Source organism: Podarcis raffonei, chromosome 10 (assembly GCF_027172205.1).
Source record: "Podarcis raffonei isolate rPodRaf1 chromosome 10, rPodRaf1.pri, whole genome shotgun sequence".
Lineage (NCBI taxonomy): Eukaryota > Metazoa > Chordata > Lepidosauria > Squamata > Lacertidae > Podarcis > Podarcis raffonei.
The window spans coordinates 58,750,588-58,774,475 of record NC_070611.1 but is presented as its reverse complement, the minus strand read 5'-3'; the positions used below and the strand labels follow the sequence as shown (position 1 = coordinate 58,774,475).

Sequence of the window (23,888 nt, the reverse complement as noted above, 5' to 3'; positions counted from 1 at the left end):
TTTTAAAGTACATGATTTTCACCAAAGAATCCTGGGAACTGTAGTTGCTAAGGTGCTTGGAATTGTAGCTCTCAGAAGGGTAAAATCAGGCAAAATATAATCAATATTATTATTTTTTATTCGTCTGAGAAGTAATTGTGCTGTGGTTTGGGAGTTTAAGATCTATTTAATATTCTTGTTTTACCAACATCATTCAGACGCCTCATCAAAATGTATCTATTGGAAGAAAAATACCTTTAATTATTTTAGTTGTTTCTTTCCAGAAACCTAGAGTCTTTGTGCTCTTAACAATAGTATGAGAGAGAGAAATTCAACAAGCACACCCATTTTCTAGATCAGTGAGGGAAACTGTGTCTGTTGAATTCCTACTCATCTCACAAACTGAAGGCAAGTTGGGGTAGCTGACATGATACCCTCCAGATGATGTTGCATTTAAAGTCTCATTAGCCCCAGCCAGCATGGCCAATGGTCAGGGCTAATGGGAGGGCACCATGTTCACTCCCCATGAGTTAAAAGGAACAGATCCATTGTCAGAGAAAAAATGAGAGGTAGCAATTCTAGTCCTCACCCTAAAGCATCCTCTGTACCACTGCTCTTCGGTTTGTGGGTCATGAGGGACCCACAAGTGTGTCATGAGCAACTTGATCTCGGGTGGGTCACAGCAGAATCATAACCACCATTTTTTTTCTGTATGGGATTTTTGTAAGGAAAAGTGGGGGACAATGCATAAAAGAGGATTGTAGCAGGTACACCTTGGTTGCATTTACAATGCATATTGCATTTACCAAGGTTTCCTTTTCTATACTTTCCTGATACCTGGCAAATGAGAAGCAAGCACAGGAAGACGAATATGTATGCTTAGAGAACTGGGTCCCATGCTGTAAGTTTCAGTTAAAGGTGGGTCTTGGGTTTGAAAAGGACTGCTACTCTTCATAATTCTCCTCTCCCTTTGGGGAAGGACTGTGGTTCAGTGGTAGAGCATCTCCTTTGCAAGCAGAAGGTGCCATGTTCAATCCTTGGTGTTTCCAAGTCTTAGTGTATATAGCAGGGGTGGCCAACTCCCAAGAGATTTCGATCTACTCACAGAGTTAAAAACTGACAGTGATCAACCCCATTTTGGGGGGTTCAGGTCAAAGTTGTTGAGCTTCTTTTTTTAGGAAGGAAAGCCCTGTTTTTTAGGGGAGCCAAGGTTGTTGAGCTTCTTTGAGGGGAGCCAGTGATCTACCAGTGATCTACCACAGACGTCCGGTGATCTACCGGTAGATCACAATCTACCTGTTGGACGTGCCTGGTATATAGTATTGAGTTAGATGGACCAATGGTCTGAATCACTATAAGGCAGCTTCCTATGTTCCTGCTTTCGCTGGTGTGGGTTTTCAGATTAAACCACGCAGAGCATGTGGTAAAGTACATCTGACCCTCATTGGAATTTGAATGTCTAGATTAGATATTAGGTTCTGATAAATCAAGGCTAACGCTGCTGCTGCTGTTATTTATTTATCACCTTCCACATATATGTCTCAAGGTGATATATAAAATATAAGCAAAAAGGGAGAGCAAAATAATTATAAACATCACAGAAAATAACAGCAGTCTTTTTTTTAAAAAAAAAACAAACCCACAAATAAACATACAAATAGACGCCCCTGGCAGCATGAACTACACACTCCAAAACATGGGATTGTGGCTTTAAAGCCCTAACCTGTTTTGCTATCTCAAACGGTTGAGCATGTAGTTAAGTATTACTGTGCAGTGACATTTAAGTGTGTAGTCACATGTCCCTGAACAGACACAGGGTATCAATCTGGAAAAAGTTAGGTACAGTGCAAGACTGAAATCATAAACATCTTATGTAGAAGTACCCTCCCTTAAAAGAAATGGGATTTATTTCTGAGTAAATGAACCAGGCAACTCGGCTTAGATTTATCTGTGTGGGCATAGGTGTGTGTGGAGCCCAGTAGTGGCGTGGGGTGGAGCCCTGGGTTTAAACAAATAGATCTGCTGTCCTAATATGCATTTTAAACCCTCATGAAGATTCATGTTAGCAATTGAGATAGGTTTTTCATTATCTTAATTGTATTATCCTTTACAAAATGTGCTTTCAATGTGTGCATGTCAGCAGGCTCTCTATATAATCCATGCCTGTTTGCAAACATATGTGTTTATAACACATGCACAAACTTTCCTCCACATATTTCTATCAGTACAATGTAATGTCTATATTTGTCAACACTGATATCATAATCTTCACTTATTCTAGTTTCTGTGCTTCATCATATCTAGTCTCTGGACTCTCTCTCTGGATTCCTCTTTCCTGAATATAAAAATGGTCAGATCACTTTGACCTGTGGTTTGTCATAGCACAGCATATTTGAATTTTGGCTGCCAAGTGTATTAAAAAGTCAACTCCACTCCCTTCCACTCAGTCTCAACAATTTTAGATATTAGAGCTATTCAAAATGTTAGGTTGGGTGCTGTGGGTACCCTAGCTAATAACTGTTCACATTTGTGTCCTTCATGAATTCCTAGAGTCATCGATCATTCTCAGGTACATTACTGACCTCTACTGCTTCTAGTTTTGCAAGTAAACTTTGTTCTCTGTGTTAGTGTTCCATTTTCAATTATTAAAAATAAACATATTTAAAATATTTTACAGTTTTTAACCTTTTGTGCCCTTGCAATATCTCCATTGGGTAAATCTCTCCCATTGTCTGATCCAGTGAGCCTATAAACCTTCAGGGATTTCCACACAAGCTGGAAGCGCAAGCCAGTTTGATACACACACACACACGTGGGTGTGTAACACAAAATGAATAATGCCTCATAGATAAAACAGGCATGAAACATAGCCACTCTTGCACTCATCTTTCACCTGTAGCTCCTAGAAGCTGTCAGTGTGCAACAGCAGCCACACCTCGGGAAATCGCTTTGACTGGCTGGCTAAACCAGGTGAGGGTAGCTGATGGGTCTCAAACCCTTGGTGAGTTAGGGACTCCCCCTGCATGCAAAGACAGCTTCCAGCAGTTTGAGTGGACAAGACCAATAGTGGGTCCAACTGTCAAAAAGGTGGCTTCTGTCTTGTGGGATATCTTTAGGAGAAGAAAAGGCTGAGGAGTAAACCCTACACAAATCCAGAGTGGAGTCTCTAAAACAGTTGGATGGCACCTTGTACAATTTCTGGCATCTCCTGCAGCCTAGCTGATGCCAAACGTATTGCTCTGATTGCCTTTGGACCACATCAGCAAGGCCGAGAGGTGGGTCCAGGGCCATCATACACATTGCCCAGGCTTGCAAGGAGGTCACTTAGCTGCTGCTAACACAGCAATTTGACTTCACTTCCAGTGACATACTCCATTGTCTCTTGAGACTGACGGATGCCAACAGAAACAACAAAAGATAACCAGATAACCAGGAGCTCTGTGTCCAAAGTGGCATTATATTAGCCTCCAGAATTACAGCAGTAAACGGAATTTGACAAGGGTGCCGAGTGTATGTCTGTTAGACTAGAGAAATGTAGCTCATAAGGACTGGAGCATCTGCCAATATCACAGAGTGCTTGAGAGCTTATTCACACACATCAGTGACACTAAAGTCTTTCTCAGTTGCTGTAGCCTTTTAAGAATTCTGCTGAAGAGTTGGCAAATGATAGAGGATGCTTTAAGGCGATTAACTCCCAGTCATATTCTCTCTTTCTCTTTCCCTTTCCTCCTCCGATGCATATACAGACATTTTCAAACTTCTCTGAAGTTTGCAATAGAATTCTTGGTTCAAAAACATACCAATAAATGTATTAAAAATAAATCTTTTGATGTAAAAAGGAATATTTTAGGGTAAAATACACACAAAAATGTATCTTGGGGGAAAATAGACATTAAAAACAATACACATTTTAAAGAAGTTTTAAAGAATTACAGATTGAGGTGGAAACATGATGGACACTGACAAAGAACCAGGCTTTATCCACCTCAACTCTGGAGCAATGTTATGTCAGGGCTTCAGAGACATTGTGGGGAAATTAAAATGAAGCCACTCAGAGGAGTGTTGAGTTCAAGTGGCTATAGACAGCATTTTTAGTCAGTGGCTAGGTAAACAGTCGTCCTGAGGGCTCAGGCCATTGGCAACTGCCCAACAGCATTAACTGTGTCTAAGCATTGGTATTCGATTATTGGATCATGGTCCAGTTGGAGACCCTGCCTGAGCAAAGATGGGACATGCCAGGTGTATTAAGCACATCTTTTGGAGATAAGAAAGAGAGAGGTAGAGAAAGGTGGAGAAAGAGAAGGTGAAAGAGAGAAAATGCAGTCTTGATAGATATGATGAACATAACAATATTGTATTAGATATGCACACATTAAAAGTGGGGTCTGTTTTTCATCTTAGGGTTATCACTGTGGTGGGCAGTAATCTAGAGGAGAGTGTTTTTTTAGGATGCCCAGACCAAACCATTGTGGTCACATAACAAAAATGTTAAAACATAATGCCTAGCTAAAAAATAATAACCCACTCTTGTCGAGTAAGTGGCTTATGAATAAATTTGTCTATGCTGCAGTTAGAGGTCTGCCCTGACAAATGCTGCCAAAAATGATAATCTGTCTTTTAATCTTAAAATGTTTGATTTCAACGATTCCTTGTTTTATGGTTACTTATTTTCTACATCCATTAGAAGCTGGAAAATATTCAATTGAAGCAGTAGAAAGTCACGTTGTCACATGACACTGCATTTAGAATAGCAGTGTAGCCTGCATATTGGCTTTGTTTTTTCTAGATTCTATGTGTGCTATCTGGTGCTAGTTTAGGACATCAGCTTGTCTAGAGCCCTCTCTCTCATTTTTTAAATATAACATATCCTTGTCATTCCAAAGAGGAGGAAATGTGCAGATAGCATTCTGTCCAATTGTTTAATAAGAATAATGTTCTCTCCTGCCTTGCAGCCAGCAAGGGGAAACTACTGTTTAGGGAAGTTTTAAATGTTTGATGTTTTGTTGTTGTTGTTTATTAATAATATTCTGTTGGGAGCTGCCCAGAGTGGCTGGGGAAACCCAGCCAGATGGGTGAGGCATAAATAATAAGTTGTTGTTCTTGTTGTTCTTGTTGTTACTGTTGTGATAGACATCAATTGACCAGTGGGGAAGCAGAGCTGAATCATGGTGGAAAACAATGTGATTTGAAATAAAATTCTCCTAGAGTAGCAATATATTCCCGTAATTAAAACTACTCAGTATCCCTTTCTACATCTCTGACCATTGACTGTACTGATTGAGGCTGATGCGTGTTGTAGTCCAGAACACATGGAGGGCACCAAGTTGGGGAAGATAGAGATTTTGGTTGAGAAAGGTGGGACTGTTCAATAGGTAGTGGCGTCCTTGTGGGCCAAAATTTCCTACAAGGAATCAGTCCAATGTGTTAGGCTTCTCCATGCCCCTTCCAGATTTATGTGCTACACTTTCAATGTTTCAAGTGTGTGGAAATAAGTAATATAGTCTGGTCCCCGTCCCCATTGACCCGTGCAGTGTTTTATATTGTGGTCCAGTCTAAAGAATATGGCCAAGGATGCTTTAAAACCTTTGTGATAGGGTTAAGATTCACACGTCTCTTGCTTGTATGATATATGTTTCTCTGGTGGAGCTTGTGGGATGCGTTGCATGTGGCACAGTTGGTGGAATGATTGGGATATGGATGGACAACTAGAAAAGAGGTACAAAGTTCATTTTAAAATCCAAGTCAAAGTATCTGGTTTGTAATTATTTTGAAGGCTGGCTGAAATCTGTTACTCCGTACTACAGGTGTATGCAATTATTACCAACATTTTACTCTGCTAATTATGAAGCCATCAGATTTCCTCCTGACCAAGGCTATGCTTTACAAACACAGGGCTCATCCACACTTAGTTTTTGCCCCACACTTTCTAGGTACAGGTTTTCTCTTTAATGCTTCCTATCTGAGCACTCCCCCCCGCCCCGACCCATTGCTTTTCCCAGGAAAACTTGCCATTTAATGCTGAATCAGAACAAAAGGCAATTCAGGTTATCTGTGGATTACTGTTTGTTCTGATTTAGCAGTAAAGAGTAGGTTTTTACAGGGAAAGTGCTCCCCCCCCCAAAAAAAAAAACACGCTCTGACATAGAGCTTTAAAAAGTGGACCTGTGCTTAGAAATGTGGCACCAAAGGAAGTCTGGATGGTTCCTAAAGAGAGATGACTTTGTTTTTGGTGCATAACTGCAGAAGGGTCATGGTTTAAGAGGGCAGTGAATAAGCTAAAATGGTCACATTTTCTCCTTTTGCATGACTGAGGAGCAGGTGCATGTACTGTTGAAGCAGCAGAAGCAGGGAACAGTAGGACGCACAAGCCTGCCATGTCTGTCCCCAGCAGAATTTGTTGGGCTCTCAGACTCAGAAAGGAAATGGAGGCAGAACAAATGAGAAACACCACTCTTTCATGGCATGAGCCAACTTCCCCAGTTTTTGCGGTATGTGCCAGGAGCAAATGCACAACTATTAGAGGAAAATGCTAAGTGAATGTGCTAGCTTTGCATAATTAGCTAGCAGTTTGCATAATGTGCAAGTTAGGCTTTCCAAATTTGGGTGGCTGGGGTGCAGCAACCCTAAGTACATCATCTCGCATTAAAGGATACATGAATGGTGGGTTCCATTTGGCATGGTGGATCATAAGTTATGCAGGCCTGGCTTAGTTGCATCAGTTGCTTGCTGGGGAAGCGTAGCAGTCACCGTGACAGTTCTAGTGCTAATGCAGAATTTGTTTTCCATAATACTGGGCTCTGTGAAGTTGCTGCTTGGCTTGTATTTTGAAAAGCATCACTGAAATACTTTGATTACCTTGTTTCTGGGCAAGGCCATTCCATTCATGTGGTCTTACCCTAACCTGTTCCAATGATAGGTGTAATACCTCATGAATAGGCAAAGCAACATGATGTAGTACCCACTAGTATTGTTTAATATGAGCTATTTGGGGGGACTATTTAAGGTTTATTAACGTCCAGCCTCTAGACAGCATCTTAAAAAGTAGAGACATCACCTTGCCAACAAAGGTCCGTATAGTTAAAGCTATGGTTTTCCCAGTAGTGATGTATGGAAGTGAGAGCTGGACCATAAAGAAGGCTGATCGCCGAAGAATTGATGCTTTTGAATTATGGTGCTGGAGGAGACTCTTGAGAGTCCCATGGACTGCAAGAAGATCAAACGTATCCATTCTGAAGGAAATCAGCCCTGAGTGCTCACTGGAAGGACAGATCCTGAAGCTGAGGCTCCAAGACTTTGGCCACCTCATGAGAAGAGAAGACTCCCTGGAAAAGACCCTGATGTTGGGAAAGATGGAGGGCACAAGGAGAAGGGGACGACAGAGGATGAGATGGTTGGATGGTGTTCTTGAAGCTACCAGCATGAGTTTGATCAAACTGCGGGAGGCAGTGGAGGACAGAAGTGCCTGGCGTGCTCTGGTCCATGGGGTCACAAAGAGTCGGACACGACTAAATGACTAAACAACAACAACAATGTCCAGCCTCCTCACTTGTCCCTCAAGCTTTGGGCAGTTTACAATTTAAAGCTAATAGGTATTTAAATGAAAACTGATAAGCTTTAATGTCTAGCTTCCTTTCCTGTCCTTCAGGCTGGAGGCAATTTATAACTTAATAAGTATTCTTATAAAACCAGGCTACTCTTAAAAAATTATCCTTAAACAAAGTGTATTAATGCTCATTAAATTGTAAAGTGTCCCAAGACTGAGGCATTGGAAATGAGACTAGACTTTTAAATAAATAAATGTTACCTTCCTATTTTTGGAAATGGGCCACTTAATATGAGCTCCAAGCCAGGAAGTCCCTAGTTCAAAACTCACCTCAGCCTCAAACTCTCTAGGTGGCCTTAAGTGAGGCACCATTTTCTCAGCCCTTATTTGTAATATGTGGATAACCGTACTGGTTTACCTTACAGGGTTATTGGAAAGACTGCTGAGAAAATATAGCTGAAGCACTTTAATGCACTATATCAGTGCTGTTGGCAATACTCAAGCAACAAGCCAGTGATGAGATCAGGCCCAGTGTTAAGCACCCAGTATACTTGAGCAGCGGCAAGAGTCCACATGTCCTGGAAGAGTCCACCATTCCTCCCCTCCCCTTTCCCACCATCAATTGGGCCCCCCTAGGAGCATTGTGCTGGCCCTGGCAGAGCCATGCAGGTGACAACACTGTTGGTGAGTGTGATGGCAAAACCTACCTATGAACTAGCCAGAATCCATGGAAAAATCTCTTGTGATGCTTTCAACAAAGCTATAAGTCATTCCCAGATGTTCTTCCAAATGAATGAAGATGCAGAATCTGCCAGAGAAACTGTTTGTTGTGAGTTGCATTCCCAGTTCCGCTCCCAGGGGAATGCTTGAAGGAAGGAAGTTTCTGATCCGTTCTACCTTTGAATTAACAGTCCATATGCTCATGTTAAGCATGAACATCATCATTAGCTCAGTAAACCATTGCGCTAAAGCATTTAATTAGAAATGACAATCCTCACCATATCAAGCATTTCTACAGTCTTCTAAAAATTACATCTAAGTTCATGCCATAATTTGAGCCAGAGCTCACTCTGAGACTTTTTTAGCGCCAGCTCTCAGTTGTGGAACATATGATTGCGTATTAACTCTTGGTTTGTGCCACTCTATAACCCTTTGGCATTAAGGGTCAGGTTTAAAGAAGTGGAAAGTAGAATACAAATGATTTAAGATTTGACATGGCAATTCATTTTTAGGGCCTCTGTTTTGAGTGTTCAGCCTGACACCTCCAATATTTAACTCTCCCTAAGCAATTGCAATTCCATGGTCATCATATGGATTATTGAATAACTGAGTAACTGACTGGGTGGATTATTGATCGTGTTTTAGTGAAGTCCTCAGAATGGCTCAAAATATTAATGAATTGCAATTAATACATTAAAAGCAATACACTCAAAACCAAGCAAACTATAAACAGACCACCTGGGGCAAGAGAGGGCAGCTGATGTTTTTTGTGTCTGCTTCCCTCTCTCTATTGTTTGTTTTAAAAATTAATTTATATCCTACCCTTCTTCCCAGAGGAGCCCGTGGTGAGAAACACTGAGGTGATAAAACAGTTCAAATGTCTAAAAATACCTAAAAGCAATTCCAATGCAGATGGAGACCAGGAAACATTTTCACTTAAAAGGTTTGTCGAAAGAGGAAAGACTTCAGTTGGTGCCAAAAAGACAACAGAAATGGCACTAATCCTTCCCACAGTGCCTTACTACTGATTTACAAAATCTTGCCATTCAAGACTTGTCATTCCCTCCTTGAAAGCCAACCAGAACAGTGATGAGGAAATGTTGGAGGTATCTAAGATCAGAAAAATAAGTCAGATCAGTTGCAATGTGGAGTCTTGAGAGTCTTCCAGACTTAGGTTGAAAATCAGTGTCCATTTGAAGTCTTCTTGTTTCACTCTGAGCTCCTCCAGGTTACTTGTTTATTGAGTTTTCATCTTGATTTGCTTGTACAAAGCTTGCATGGAAATTAGATTATAACCTGTCTTTATTGACCTTTTATTCTTATTTGTTCTTGAGAACAGTGTGTGACAATGAGCCTTCATCCTGCATTCATCATCATTTCTTTACGCAGTGTTTATACATCTTCCTATTAATAATTTGTTCACTCTGCATTTCAGTGCATTCTTTTTTAAAAGTGGATTTCTTGCACTAGGGCAACAGAATGGCTTAATCACTTTAATACAACAAGCCTAAAGTTCCCGGTATGCGTTTAAATCCCAGTCCACAATAGTGTCAGTCTGGAGGCATCCTCTTCTTCCACTGTTATCTAAACTGTCTCCAAGAAGTAGCCTGCTGAAACATACTCCCCATGGCATATAAAAGGCTGGTTACAACTGTTTGTCATCTGAAACTCTTTTTCAAGATAAAGGGATTCCGATTCCAGAGATTCCCAGGCTTTTTCAAAATGGTGGCCATCACAGCTCCTGAAGAGTAATTGTGATAAAGAAGCATTTACCAGGGCAAAAAGGACTAATCCAGTGTGCTGTGATGAATGGTGGGTGAGTCAGATTGGGAATAACAGATTCTGTTGTGACTGAAACCCAGAATAACAGGACAGCAGTAATTCTAAGCGCTAGCATAGAGCACATGTATATATTGTTTAGTAGAACAGAGGCAGCTGAGTTGGACAAGTTACTGCTTGCCTTCCTGTTCAGTGCAGAGAAATACAATTCTCTCCATCCCTAATATGGAGAAAAAAATAATACCCAATGTGAATCAGGGTGAGGGATTCCATATGAGATTGAAGAAACCGTTTTCAGTTCTAGCCAGGAACAGTTGCATGTGGGTGGCAGCTTATCACCAGCCTTGCCAATTTTAATCCAAATCCCAATTTTTGTCTCTCTCAGCTGCAGAGGAAAAGGTCTTCTCCATAGGCACTTTAATTTTCTGCAGAGGTTAATCGTGTAGTCAGTAGTGGCTCAGGGATTTAATCCCCCCTTGTTTAGCCCCTTGACAGAAGGTTTGTGTCCATTCTGAGGTCAGCAGAAGTGATGGAGAGATCAGCTTTCTTTGCACAGCACACTCTCTATATTTGCCCATGAATTTATTTGGGAGACTTTGAGCACATGCAATTCCTTCCCACATTTCTTCCTTTGGGGCATGAGGTGGCGTTGCATGTTGCAGTTAGGAGAAAGGGCTGTCGCTTGGGAACCCTAGCTCTGGTTATATCATTTCCCCACATAATTGTACTAAATTCTCAGCTCTGCAAATGCTAAGAGGCTTTTCTTTAGTTTAATGCTATGTGTAACAAAAACGGAGTGGGGGGGAATAGGAAGAATGTGGTGAAATGACTTTTAATTGTGGCTTTTAGATTATGACACCTATGAGAAGAAATAAGCCTCAGGAACTCTGAAAGTAACGGTCTACCATTTACTGGTGCTTTCTTCTATTTTAGATAAAATTATTTGAGCAATGTAAAGCAAGTGAGATGAAACATTTTTTGGACCAACAAATGTTTAAAATACGATGTTCTGTTTTTTGGCTGGATGTCTGAGGTGGAGTAGGGGAAGACAGGGAGATTTCTGTGCCATGACTTCAGCCCATCTTATTCCATGACTTTGCAGAATTTTTTTCAGCTCCCAAAACTGAGTGGGAATGTTAGAACTGACAAGTGCTGGAAAGTTGCAATGGATGAAAATTTCAGTCTCACTTGTATTGCTACGATTCAACATTTATTTATCACAGTCTTTTGCTCTTGACTGCATAGAATATAAAAAGTAATATGACCCCAGCTTATAGGACTTGCACTAGCTGCAATTCAAAAATTTTCTTTAAGTAACTGTGTAAGTAACATAGCTACCTTTGTGTGTGGGAGTACAGAAATTGTAGGATTGGAAGGTACACCAAGGGTCATCTAGTCCAACCCCCTGGGGATTGGAATTTTGGGTTCCTTTGACAAGGCATGCTACACCTGCCCCACTGAGACCGCATCCAGATAGTGGTGGTAGGTCTGCCACGGGGTGCATTGCAGGAAATTGGTCTTCAAATGTACATCAGGAGTACACTTATTGTTCATGAAGACAAGGACAGATTTAAAGTACTGTATGAGCAGTGTGAGAAAAGGGAGAGGCGGTTCAAGCAGTGCCTAAATCTGGGCTTCAACTTTGATATAAGATTTTAGATTAAAATGCTTTATCTCTTCATTTTTGTTGCCTGGTGTTCAGTCTACTAGACCACACCTTTGCCCTGTGGCACATTTGTTGTTTAGAAAACTCCTGCTGCGACTTCTGGCACTGTGTCTGAGCTTGGAGGCAAATAAGCAGATTTCCATGACAACACCTGCCTGTTCTTATTAAATCATACAGGGGGCCAAGCAATTCCAGAGTCAGAAAAGCTTCATATAACCTGTTCCCATTATGCATGTGGCATTTCATGCTAGCATATCTCCAGTGTGCGGTGCAATACATAAAGAACACTGACTGCTGTGCCAGAACAGAAAGGCATAGATGGCAGAATGAGATGGCATAGATAGGAGTAGAAATGGCATGTGGCTATGTGTGGACCCTTTCTGTGGTAGATATGAAAGTGTGGTTTTTAAATCAGAGAACAAATGAATATTTATTATGTACCATAAGTCATCACAGCAAGAAAGGGAATATGAATCAGAAAGTGGTGGTGACCCAATATGAGCCTTGGGAAAAACAAGACTTCCAACCCCCATTCCCAACAAATATTCTTACTGCATTGCTTCTGAATTCTGATTTGAAACTCGGGCAGCCATTCTGAAATATGACATAGTACTTATGAGGAATCCACTTATCCTTAAACAAAAGAGCATTAAATATATCCATATTCTTTCAAATTTCTCACGTCTATTTACATGGATTCTTGAAATATTTTGACCACTTTCTTGCACCAAACAAACAATTATTGTGACATTTTAGTTTTTTCACACCAATCCGTTTTCATTCTCCCAAGCAAAGCACTTATCTGCCTTTAGACTACAGAACCCATGCTGTGCAATCACAAGAAAACTGTTGATGTGTACAGCCTATTGTTTATGCTAGTTTAAAACAGTGCAAAGCATGATGCAATAGGCCACAAAAACCTTTAGAGTTTTTCCATAGTGCTGTATTATCTCTAGCCCCTACCCCAAAACAGTCAAGTGATAGGCCATTATTTATTACCTGCAACCTCATATCTTGTAGCTTGGGAACTCCAAGAAAGCAAACAATCATAGCAGTTCTTAAACTGGTGGTTAAAATAATGCAGTTCTGAAAAATTCAGTCTGTTATCTTGATCCAATTGTATCCAAACATAGAAGAAAACCTTCTCCTTGGTCTCAGGAACTACCATGCAAAATTTGGTTGTGATATCTTGACAGATGTCCAGATACAAACAAACAACTTTCCGAAATGTGTATTAGATTTATTTATTTATTTTACAACTTCACGAAGTGCTTCACAGCCTAAAGTCATCAAAGTGGCATACAACAAGATAAAAATGAAATGCAACACATACAAAACCTGCTAGTTCTAAAAAAAAACCCCAATAAAACCATTTCCACAAACTCTAAAGCAATACAACAATTCCTAGAGTCTAAAAACAATACAACAATTTTTACAGATCTAAACTTAATGTTTGATAAGTGACTGGGTCACATAAAGCTTTCTTAAACAAAATTGTCCTCAGTATATGCATAAACATCATGATGCCAAAGTGCTAGTCACTAATCCTACATCATGCATACTCGGAAGACTTGCTGCCAGGAAGATTTTGGGGGAGAGAAGGAAGGGAATCCCAGTCAACACAGAATCATAGCACTGGAGAAAGATAGCATCAACCTCCCATGAAAATAAATATAATCAATTTTTTAAAGCAAATGGCCACAGAATGGTAGGGCTATGAGGAAGGAGCTGGTATTCACCTTTTTGAAAAAGAGATAAAAGCTCACACATTTGAGTGAGGCCATATGGGAGCAATTAAATTCTTGATAATTAAACACTCTAAAATGGTGCAGATATTGGTGCGGTGGCTGGGAAACAGTTGTGTTCCACAAAGCATTCATAAATCTGGTGAGTGTGCTAGCAGGGTTGTGTGTTAAACATAGCATTTTCCAATGACAGAGTTGCAATTTAAATATCCCTGTAAGCAGAACTGCATCATTAAAAGGAAACATGGCTTCTGCATATTTGAGGGGCAGCTGTACAATTTTTTTCCTACCAAAAATTACAAGAGAAAAAGGCCCAAATGGTTCTTTGTTACATATGGCACTTTCATTTCTGGGAGCAGAACTTCACAATGAGAATCTTGACACTTTGAAAGCTTTCTAGTTTATCAATCCTTAATTCCAGTATGCTTCACCCTAGTCCAATTGGCCTCACTTTTCCTGTCTCCCATCTGATCAGAGTTATCAGCATATGAAAAGCTGTGAGCCATTTTGCCAGCCAAGGAGAAAGGCAGTTTGGGAAGAGTGAGCGAATAGTGAAGGGCCACACTTCAGACTTGAAGTCTGTTAGAAGCTGGATAGCTGCCTCTGTGTTTTGTGGGGGCTTCTGCGCATAAAGTCAGCACCACAGACATCAAGATATGGAATAGCAAAAGATGTCAACAATAATATGGCAGCCACTTTTCATTCCTAAGGGGTTTTTTAAATCTGCATTTACAGCTGCTAGCAAAGTTCCCAGAGGAAGGCTCACCCTCCTCCTTAAATTGCACTATATTTATACTGAACTCTGAAAAGGACTTTTGCTTATTCTTCTTTCTGCCTCAATTAGCTTCATGAATTTGCTTCACTTGATTAACCGCTGTGGTATAAGCACACTGCATGCCACAACTCGGAAGAAGCCTTAAGCATCTCCAGCAGGTTCCACAGGGGACATTCTAGCCCCCCAGAGTGTTCCTTGAGATGCCTGTGCAGAACCCATGTGATACACACTAAAGCCAACTGCTTCAGAAGGACAATTAAGAGACCATCAGGGAAGTGGGAAGTGCTTTGAAATGCTGCCATATGGCTCATCAGAATGGATCCTCTTTCCTCACAGCCCATGCCTTCAGGGGAAGTGCCATGACTCAGTGGTGCATGATTTGCATGGAAAATACCCCTGGGTTCAACTCCCAGCATCTCTACATATTGCTGCGGGAGCTCCCTGCCTGAAATGCTGGAGAACTACTGCCAGTCAGTGCAGACAGTGCTTTGCTAGATGGACCCAATGGTTAGACTCAATGTAAGGCAGTATCCTATATTCCTAATGCTTTGTGAACTGGCCAATGTATCCAAGTCTCATATTTTGAGACTCCACAAGATTGAAGTATATAAAATGCTTGTGGATGCTCCCACTTTGCCAGTCCTGAAGGATTTGTCTACTTTTAAGAGACTTAGGCTGCAATCCTGTACACACTTACTTGGGAACCCAACTACTTCTCAGTAAACATGCGTAGGATTTTGCAGGTGGAGTTATATCTTCACCACTAAGTTTCTGGTGGGTGCTACTGAGGGCAATTTAGGACTCTGGCTGCAATGGAGAGACTGTAGCAGGACAAATTGTACCCAGGAAAAGAATTTGCACCCTGGTACCAAAATAAGCAAAAGAGGGCCTCATTTATGTTAGCCTTCGGGGAACAGAGGGGCTGCTTGGTGCTGATGTGGTTATTACATCTTCACACATGCGATAACTGACTTCCTCTCTTCCCTCAGTACTGTCATCATATACCATATGCTTTCATCTAGACATCACCCACCATTCCATGTTTGAGTTTTGACATGTTCACACCTCCTACCACAGTATCTGAGTGCTGCAGAAGGCTTAGAAAATAACTTAATGGAGGTTTGAAATATTGAAAGGGAGACATCTTATTATTAAGGAATCATAAATCCTAATTCAGTGCACTAGTAGGCAGGCAGTTTTCAGAGTGAAAGTGAGTGTATGCTACTAGGAGACGACCAAATTGTTTGGGCTTTCCTCCATGCAGATCCTTTATCTGGATTTATTTTAACTGCCTTGGGTAGAATGGTGACTGCTTATAGTGTCTGCAATAATGTCAATCTGGGATACAATTCCCTCGGGCCCTTCACTCACTTGAAATAATCCACTAGCAAACATTGTTCATTCTCGGCAGTTGCAGAACAATCCAGTCTTACAAAATGGACCCTAGCAGCAAAGCTCCAGAGCAAAGTGGTCTCTGCTTCTGGAATGACCTCAGCAGACAAAAGAGGAGGAGCCCCTAGTTTTCTGACCTTTGTGACAAATCTGTCCATGTGTTCTAAAGTGTGCAAAGTATCCCCCTTTCTATTGTATAACAGCACCTTGGACAGCATCTGTCCCTGCTTCCCCAGCTTTGAACCAACTCCTAGGGTTTTTTTCTGAAATTCACAAGTTGCAGAGAATTATTTGAGGGTAAGATATACTGACCCTGTTTGCGACTAGATTTATGGCTAAAACGGGACAGAACCCATTGCCAGAACTCTCTCAAAGTATGGGGAAAGTTCAGATCCAGATTTTTGAAAGGTGGCATGGTAAACAATGGAGGGGCTTGTTCCTTGTGGCAAACAGGGTAGTGCCCCACCAACCTTAGTCTGCCCTCAACCACTTGCCTTTTTACTTAAAACCAATCCAGTGGGTAGCATTTCCTGTTGGCTGCCTCCTCCTTAATCTCAGTGTTGCCCTCGATAAACTCAGCAGAGAGAAAGATGGAGACAAAACTAGAATTAATTGGCTCTGGCTCCACCCACTATTGACTTTCCAGCCTTTTACTGGTGGTGAAGAGGGTAATATATAAGCTTGGAAACCCCCGTTTCAATCTGAAATATGAGCCCATTAAAAGAGGCCACTATCTCTTAACCTTATCGTCCACCTCTTAACCTTATCGTCCACCTCACATAACATGGCTATCATAATACTGGCCTACCTAACAGGGTTGTTCTGATTGGTTGATAGATAGATAGATAGATAGATAGATAGATAGATGATAGATAGATAGATAGATAGATAGATAGATAGATAGATAGATAGATAGATATAAAATGAGGCTGTCAATGGGTGAGGGTCTAAAACATTATTATTATTATTATTATTATTATTATTATTATTATTATTATTATCATTATTATGCCAAACTGCAATACCATAGAACAACATTTCCATACACTGCATGGTAAGTAGGTCTAGAAATCAGCTGAGGTCCAAACAATTCCTACTTTAATTTTAAAATAAATAAAGACAGGCAATGAAATGGATGCATTGTGGCAGGCTGCTGTGAATAAGAGATGCATGTGTGCGCTCTGTCTCATTCAGCACACACATTTCTCTGATCTTGTTTGTGTGCGCACACACACACACACACACACAGGCGGACACACACAGAGGAAATGATTAGAAAGCCCTCCCCTCCCCCCTTTTTCTCCCTGCTTTTCCTCTCAGTGCCTCCTGCTTTCTTCTGAGTAAATCCTTCCTATGTATCAAAAACTACAAAAAGGTAGCCTGTGCCCTTTTCCTCCCCCTGCTTCCACCAGCATGACACCTTCACAAAGGTTCACTGATCTCTGGGACCAGCCTCCAGGGCAGCAGTGGGAGGGGGGAAGGGATGAGACAACTATTTTTGGCTCCTCTTGCAGCACGGCATCTCTTGGTTCATGTTTTGTAGCATGATTCTCATGCGGTGCATCAGTGGAACAGGGGCACAAAAAAACAAATCCAAGAGAAAGTGCCTTATCACATTAAAATCTTCTTTGCTGGCATCTGAACTTTCTATGGACAAGCTCTTAGTCCACAAACATACTCGTTTTTTCTTCCTTTGTATTCCTTGTCCGTATCTTCTTTTTGCCCAGCTTTCTTTCTTTCTTTTAAAGAAGCAACTCAGTCTAGAAATTGTGCCTATAAAACTGTGACTAGTTAAAGTGGTACTTCTCTCCTCCCTCCACCCCTCTATTTCTGGGCAAGTTTCCATATGAAATTGTTCTTGATGGGGATGCAAGAAGATCCAGTATTCAGGGGGCTGGGGTAGGCATAAGCAACGGCAATCCAAACTACTGACCCTCACAGTGCCTATTCTCTGAGGCTATAACTATCTTTGCCACTGAGGAAGCGTTATGCCTTATCGCTGGCTGGCAGGCACTATTTCTTCCAGCCCTCTGCATCTGACTTTGATTACCCACAACTATCCGCACTGGACTCATCATCACCTGCCACTCTGTCAATCAAACGACGTGGCTTTGGTCATTTGTGTTCTCCCTCAGAATTGCCTTTTCATGCACACAGAAAGTGAGGGAGATTGATCCATCAGCCTCGTAAATCCCTCCCTAAATCAGTGAATACCCTCTGGACAGAATGGCAAAGGGCAGACAAGTGGAAGCAATTTTCCCAGCGGTCAGATGGTACCACAGAGACAAGATCCGCTACTTACAGTTCTCTGCTGGCTGGGATGGAGTCTCTTTAGAGTTGCCAAACCCTGTTGTGGGTATCCCAACGTTTCTGTGCAAGTGATGTGCAGGCAGGCAGGCAAGCGCTCGTAAAGCGCCGCTCGGCATCATCCCCCTTCGCCCTGCATGATGCCAAGACTCTGGAACCATCGGAAGTGCAGCAGTGGAGTAAAGGGGAGATAGCTGTGTGCAATAGGGACGGCAGTCAGCTGAATAATCGAGAAAGCGCCAAGTGGGGAGGAGAGAGAAGAGAGAAAGAGAGAGGAAGAGACGGAGCAGGGTGGAGTGACAGCTGGGGGTACATCTGTGATGACAGCAGCAGTGCACACACACACACACACACAGAGAGAGAGAGAGAGAGAGAGAGAGAGAGAGAGAGGAGCATGCATGCACATTCAGACACACAGGCTCACCCAGTGAGAAGGAGCCGACCCAGACAAGCAAGCAGAATCTACTCTCAAAACATCTACAGTCTTAGAGTCTGTCAGGAGCTTGAAAGCTCAGAATTACCCTCATCTTCTCCTTGGGAAACAGCAGGTGCTTTTGTATTGCTTGAACTCCCTTCACCCCTTTTTGAGAAGCAGGAGCAGATAATCAGGAGGGATTTAAGCATCCTCCTTCCTTTCTTCCCCTTGTTATGAAGCAGTGGGAGGTATGGGGAAGAAAGAAGACTAATTGTGCACAATAAAAAACACAGTGAAAAGTGAAGGAGTTGGCTGCCTGCCTGCTAGTTTTTCAATAGGGTTTGGAATAGGCACAGAGTAGGGGGTTAAGGGGCCAGAGTGGAAGACAGCACCCAGGCTCTTTGGCAACCTGGAAAGCAGAAAGGAGAAAATACAGTTTATGTCTCCAAGATGGACTGAAACCTGACTCTGGATAAAGAGCTAGCAGCTACAACAGCTTGGCAGAAAGAGTAGCCTATGGTGGAAGGGTCATAGTTCAGTGGTAGAGCATCTGTTTGGATGCAAAAGGCTCCAGGTTCAATCCCCAGCATCCCTAGATAGGGATGAGACTGAGAGCTGAGCTACACAATATGAAGAAATATGATTCCTGTACAAACACCCTGCTATAATTCCTCCATCCCTAGTCAGTCACCTCAGTCTGCATAATGTGTAGATTGGGTATCAGTCCAGGAGGACCTGCTCAGCTACCTCTATGAAATCTTTCATATTATGTCCTTTTTTGTTTCCTGCAATTTTTCATTTCTGTCAAACATCTTTCTTCTGCCCTCGATTTCCCTCCCCAAAGCTTAGTCCAGCAAGAATTACCCTTCATCCTATCTACTCTAACTGCATTCCCTCCAATGTCACCTCTCCTTTTTTTAGATTGTATTTGCTTTACTTCCATTTTTAATTATTTTTAGACTGTTCTGAAGTTACTTTTTAAGTATAATGGCTCTTAGACATTCAGCAACAATAGGACAAGCACTTGATGGGCAGACATTTTTCACTTACTAAAAGGATAAAATAGATCAAAAGAGGTCTCTTTCTGGTTACTCTCAGGTCCTCCTTTATGAAATGATGCCTTTTTTTTAAGGCAAACCAACTGTCATGGCAGAATAATGAAGACAGGAGTGTATTGAACCAGGTAGAAAGGAATAGAGTTTGCAGCATGGACAAAGTGAAAATTATTTTCAAAGAGTTGTCTCAGGTCTGCCACGCTTAGTAAAATTAGAAAAACATTCTGCAGCAAGCCTTCATTAAGTTCAGTTTTTATCCTGCTGCATCCCAAGGTTCACGATGGGTAACAATACAGTAGAAAACACCCAATAAAATTTAAATTACCACTGCCATAAGAACATAAGAAAAGCTGTGCTGGATCAGACCAAAGGCCTATCACTTCCAGTACTCTGTTCTCACAGTGCGCAACCAGATACCTGTGGTTCCACAGGCAGGACAATAGCACAACAGCACTCTCCTCCCCATGATCCCTAGCAACTAGAACACTGCTTCAGAGGTCTAATACCTTTAATACTGGAGGTCATGCATAGTCATCATGTCTAGTAGTAATTGATAGTCTTAGTCTTCAGCAATTTGTCTAATCCCTTTTCAAAGCCATTCATACTGGAGGCCATTTCTATATCTTGTGGCAGCAAATTTTGAAGTTTAACTATGTGCAGTGTGAATAGGCTTAAAGGTAAAGGGACCCCTGACCATTAGGTCCAGTCGTGGCTGACTCTGGGGTTGCGGCACTCATCTCGCTTTATTGGCCAAGGGAGCTGGCGAACAGCTTCCGGGTCATGTGGCCAGCATGACTAAGCTGCTTCTGGCGAACCAGAGCAGCACATGGAAATGCTGTTTACCTTCCCGCCAGAGCGGTATCTATTTATCTACTCGCACTTTGAGATGCTTTCGAACTGCTAGGTTGGCAGGAGCTGGGACTGAGCAACGGGAGCTCACCCCATCGCAGGGATTCGAACTGCTGACCTTCCGATCGGCAAATCCTAGGCCCTGTGGTTTAACCCACAGCACCACCCGCGTCCCCTGTGAATAGGCTTAGCACTGGCTATTAAAAGCCAGGCTAAGTAACTAATTTTTGCAGTCCTTCGAGAAGGCATAATGGGTTCAGATTTTGAGGGATTTGTATGTGTTATCATTGTCAGTTAACTTACAGTACCTGGGATGAGTTTTCTTAGCCATTATGGTGCAAAGGAGCCATCTTTCTGTCTCTGTCTGTCTCTGTCTCTGTCTCTGTCTCTGTCGAGATGGAACTGCACAACAGAACTTCCTTCCTTCCTTCCTTCCTTCCTTCCTTCCTTCCTTCCTTCCTTCCTGTAGTCTGAAACCAGTGAGACAATGGACAAGATCCTGATGGCATGAAAAAATGGGTTGCAGTAATAGGGTCCAAGATTACAAAACCATTGTATGTGAAGGTGGTTCCAAGAACTGGCTCCCATTAGCCTACTATGTTCCAAAACGTCCCAACTGAAACCTACTCAGATTAGGGGACATGTAATGAAATCTTCCTTTCCAAAATTATTGGTTTACTCTGCCACCAAAGAAAGATCTAGGAGTGGTGACCCTCCTTCTTGGTCATAAGCATTGATGCTAGGCTAACAAGCTTTTATATTTACATAGATAAATCAATATACCCCCAAAGGCCAACTGAAATGCACATCCTTTGGTGCCTGACAGATTCTGGGCAGTGATGGAGACAGTTGGCATCTCCCCTGAACAGGCGTTCTACAGTTGTCATGCCACAATGAAAAAGGCCATATCCTACCTGCCCACATTTCTCATATGTTAATCTTGCTGTTCAAGAAGTACATATGGGCAGATGTTTTACTGAAGCATTTATTGAAATAAATTCAGAAAATGTGAGTCAGAGAACTTAAATGTCAATTTCTCGGACTCACACCTTTTGAAAACATTTTCCTTACAACCCTTGGCAAAGGTTACCCTGTGTCGTCATTTAAGTTACATAGAGCTGTCAAGTTCCAAACTGTTTTTGGGGATTGATCTGGCCCACAAGCTGCTAGCAGGATATCCCTGGTCTGAGGCCTTCTCTCACAAACATTTCTGCCTGGGTAGAGATACCCTTTTAAATTATGTAATGTGTCCCTTTTAAATTACGTAAAATTGTGACTAGGAAAGAAGATGCGTCCCTTCCATTTCTGCATGTTTTTGAAGGACAAGCTGCAAGTGATAGAGAACTAATACAGTATAATATAGGTTAGGATCCATGTAGCTAGTTTGGTGTACTGAAACGGGCTTTTTGCTGTGTAAGAACACACCTTCCTTTCTTTCTTCCTGCCTTCCTTTCCACATGGTAAGTTGCTTTTTAATCCAAGGAAAGTTTACTGTTAGAGGCCGTTGGACTACCAATTGCTGGGAATCACAGGTGGGGAGAATGCTGTTGCACTCAGCTTTGGCTTGCAGGTTTCTCATTGGCATTTGGTTTGTCACTGTGATTCAGCATGGTTTTTCCTATGCTCTTACACATGCACCCTATGCATAAATGCATGCAGCCCGAACAGTGACAAGTGCCATATCTGGTATCGGTAGCTTGAGTACAAATTGCTGTACAAGAATGTACTACATGGCTAGCCCTGAACTTTGGCTTGCTTCCTACTCCCACTCCACTCGCACACAAACTTCCCTGCCCCCCCCCACACCATTTATCTACCTTCTCCATTTGTTGATATGAAGCATATTAACTACTTAGTAATCTTCACTTTTGACATAACTGTATTGTATTGACCCTCCTGCTAATTACTAAATGCAGTGGGATTTACTTGTGTATTCTGTAGGACAGATGGAAAACAGATTCTTCTTTGCCATGTTTTTCATTCCCTTTGCACAATCTGCCAGGATTTAGATTTCTTCTGGTGAAAACATGAAATGCTTAGTACTTTCATGTTCTTCCAAGGTTTGTTGTTCTGGCATTATCCACTCAAAAGTTGTAAGAAAGCTGCAGGCCAGTGATATGATCTAGTTGTGATAAAGGAAATGGTTCTCACTTGAATGGTTTCAAGGGATAACAGGGAATTTACCCTGTGTACAAAGGCAGAATGTCTTTTAAACCAAATCTGCAAACAGCCTCATTTACAGCCTATGATGTTTTCCCATCAAATAGCACCAGAGGGATATTAGTTGCAGGTCCTTACCAAATAATATGGGTTTTTCATGGGTAAGTGCTCAGGAACTAGTAAAATTGGAGGAGGAGGGTGGTGGTGATTGCGGTATCCCAGCCCTCAAAATGTTTAGAACCAGGTCCTGGAGAAATGTAATTATTCCTTTTACAAGCAACTCCACAGCAATAAGCACTGCTGTTTTGAATATTTTTGCTGTGTTGCATGCACCTATTGTTTCTACGATTTCACTGGTGAATAATATACTCCTTCCTGTACCAAAATACCTGTGCCATCTTGAAGCCTATTTTTAAAGTTAATGTTTTATTTTAATTTTACTTTTTTTAGACTTGATAATTTCCTTACTGTACTACTGAAAGAGTTACGTGAGCCCACTCCATTAAAGAGTGGGGATAAATAAATCCTACCCCTCCAGCATAGCAACTGCTGATAATTTTAGACTGGGCTGTCTTTTGTCTTACATTTTTCACCTTTGCAATCCACCTCACTAATACTGGGTCAAAAAAGAGAAATGGCACAGGAGTGACATAGGCTGCAGTCCTGTGCATATTTACCTGGGAATAAGGCCCACTGGGGGTGTGATAGATCCCTGAGGATGGATCTATAGTAGTAGAATTGTTGTTGGCAATCCGTCTGTTTCAGAAGACAATGTAGGAGTGCACTTTTGGGGATGAAGTCAAACTGTTGGAAGCTTACATTGCCTGCTGTGGCTGTAGAGATCAATATGGGAGAGACGTGTTTTGTTGCAGCTGGGGCAGATGAAGACATCTGGTTGTGCTGCTGCAGATGCCCCATGGTATTTCTTTTATCTGTGCTCCTCTCAGTGGTCATTCCTCCTCTGGTCACTGCTGTGGATGCCTTTCCAGTTTAAATGGTCAAGATACCTCAACCTACTTCCCCCTTCCGTATTCTAAATCTCCCTTTTATTTTATTCTTTTATTTTAATGTCATTTTATTTGTATTATTACAAGAATTGCCACAAAAAAATTCAATTAAAAAAATAAGGATCAGGTACAATCTTGATCCATGATAACATGGAGATTCACTACTAGTCAGAGTAGACAATTCTGAGTTAAGTGGTCAATTTGATGAATTAGGTACAAAGGAGTTCTCTATCTTCCTGTGTTTTGAGGAAACACAGGATGTATAGATTTGCACTGTAAAAGTGGCTGTAAAAATGTATAGATTTGCACTGTAAAAGTGACAGGAGACATACTCATGGTTATTCTCACCTCCAGCCAGGCTCCTCAATTCTTTCCCATGGGGCCAGGCTTGTGGTGTTTTTTTGCTGGCTCCTGCTTAGCACTCAGGCTGAAACCTGCCTTTTATTATTCTGTAAAGATCCTCATTGCTGCCTCTTCAGTGTAACTCAATGAATAT

General features: G+C 41.6%; 2 protein-coding genes across 5 annotated transcripts in view; one reads left to right on the top strand and one right to left on the bottom strand.

Annotated features, from left to right (window-relative positions):
* Positions 1–18,342, bottom strand: part of LRTM2 (leucine rich repeats and transmembrane domains 2) — a 30,119-nt gene extending 11,777 nt beyond the window's left edge. The window contains exon 1 of one of the 2 annotated variants that reach the window (XM_053406536.1): positions 17,902–18,342. Coding sequence is in view for 1 of the 2 variants with exons in the window: in XM_053406535.1 (XP_053262510.1) it covers positions 569–634 (66 nt within the window). In the remaining variant the exon portion in view is untranslated. Of the gene's footprint in view, positions 1–568; positions 650–17,901 lie in introns of those variants that run through there. The other variant, XM_053406535.1, reaches the window with a different exon arrangement.
* The window catches only part of CACNA2D4 (calcium voltage-gated channel auxiliary subunit alpha2delta 4), a 164,864-nt gene that overhangs the window by 106,601 nt on the left and 34,375 nt on the right, over positions 1–23,888 (top strand). The gene's annotated exons all lie outside the window — the stretch shown is intronic.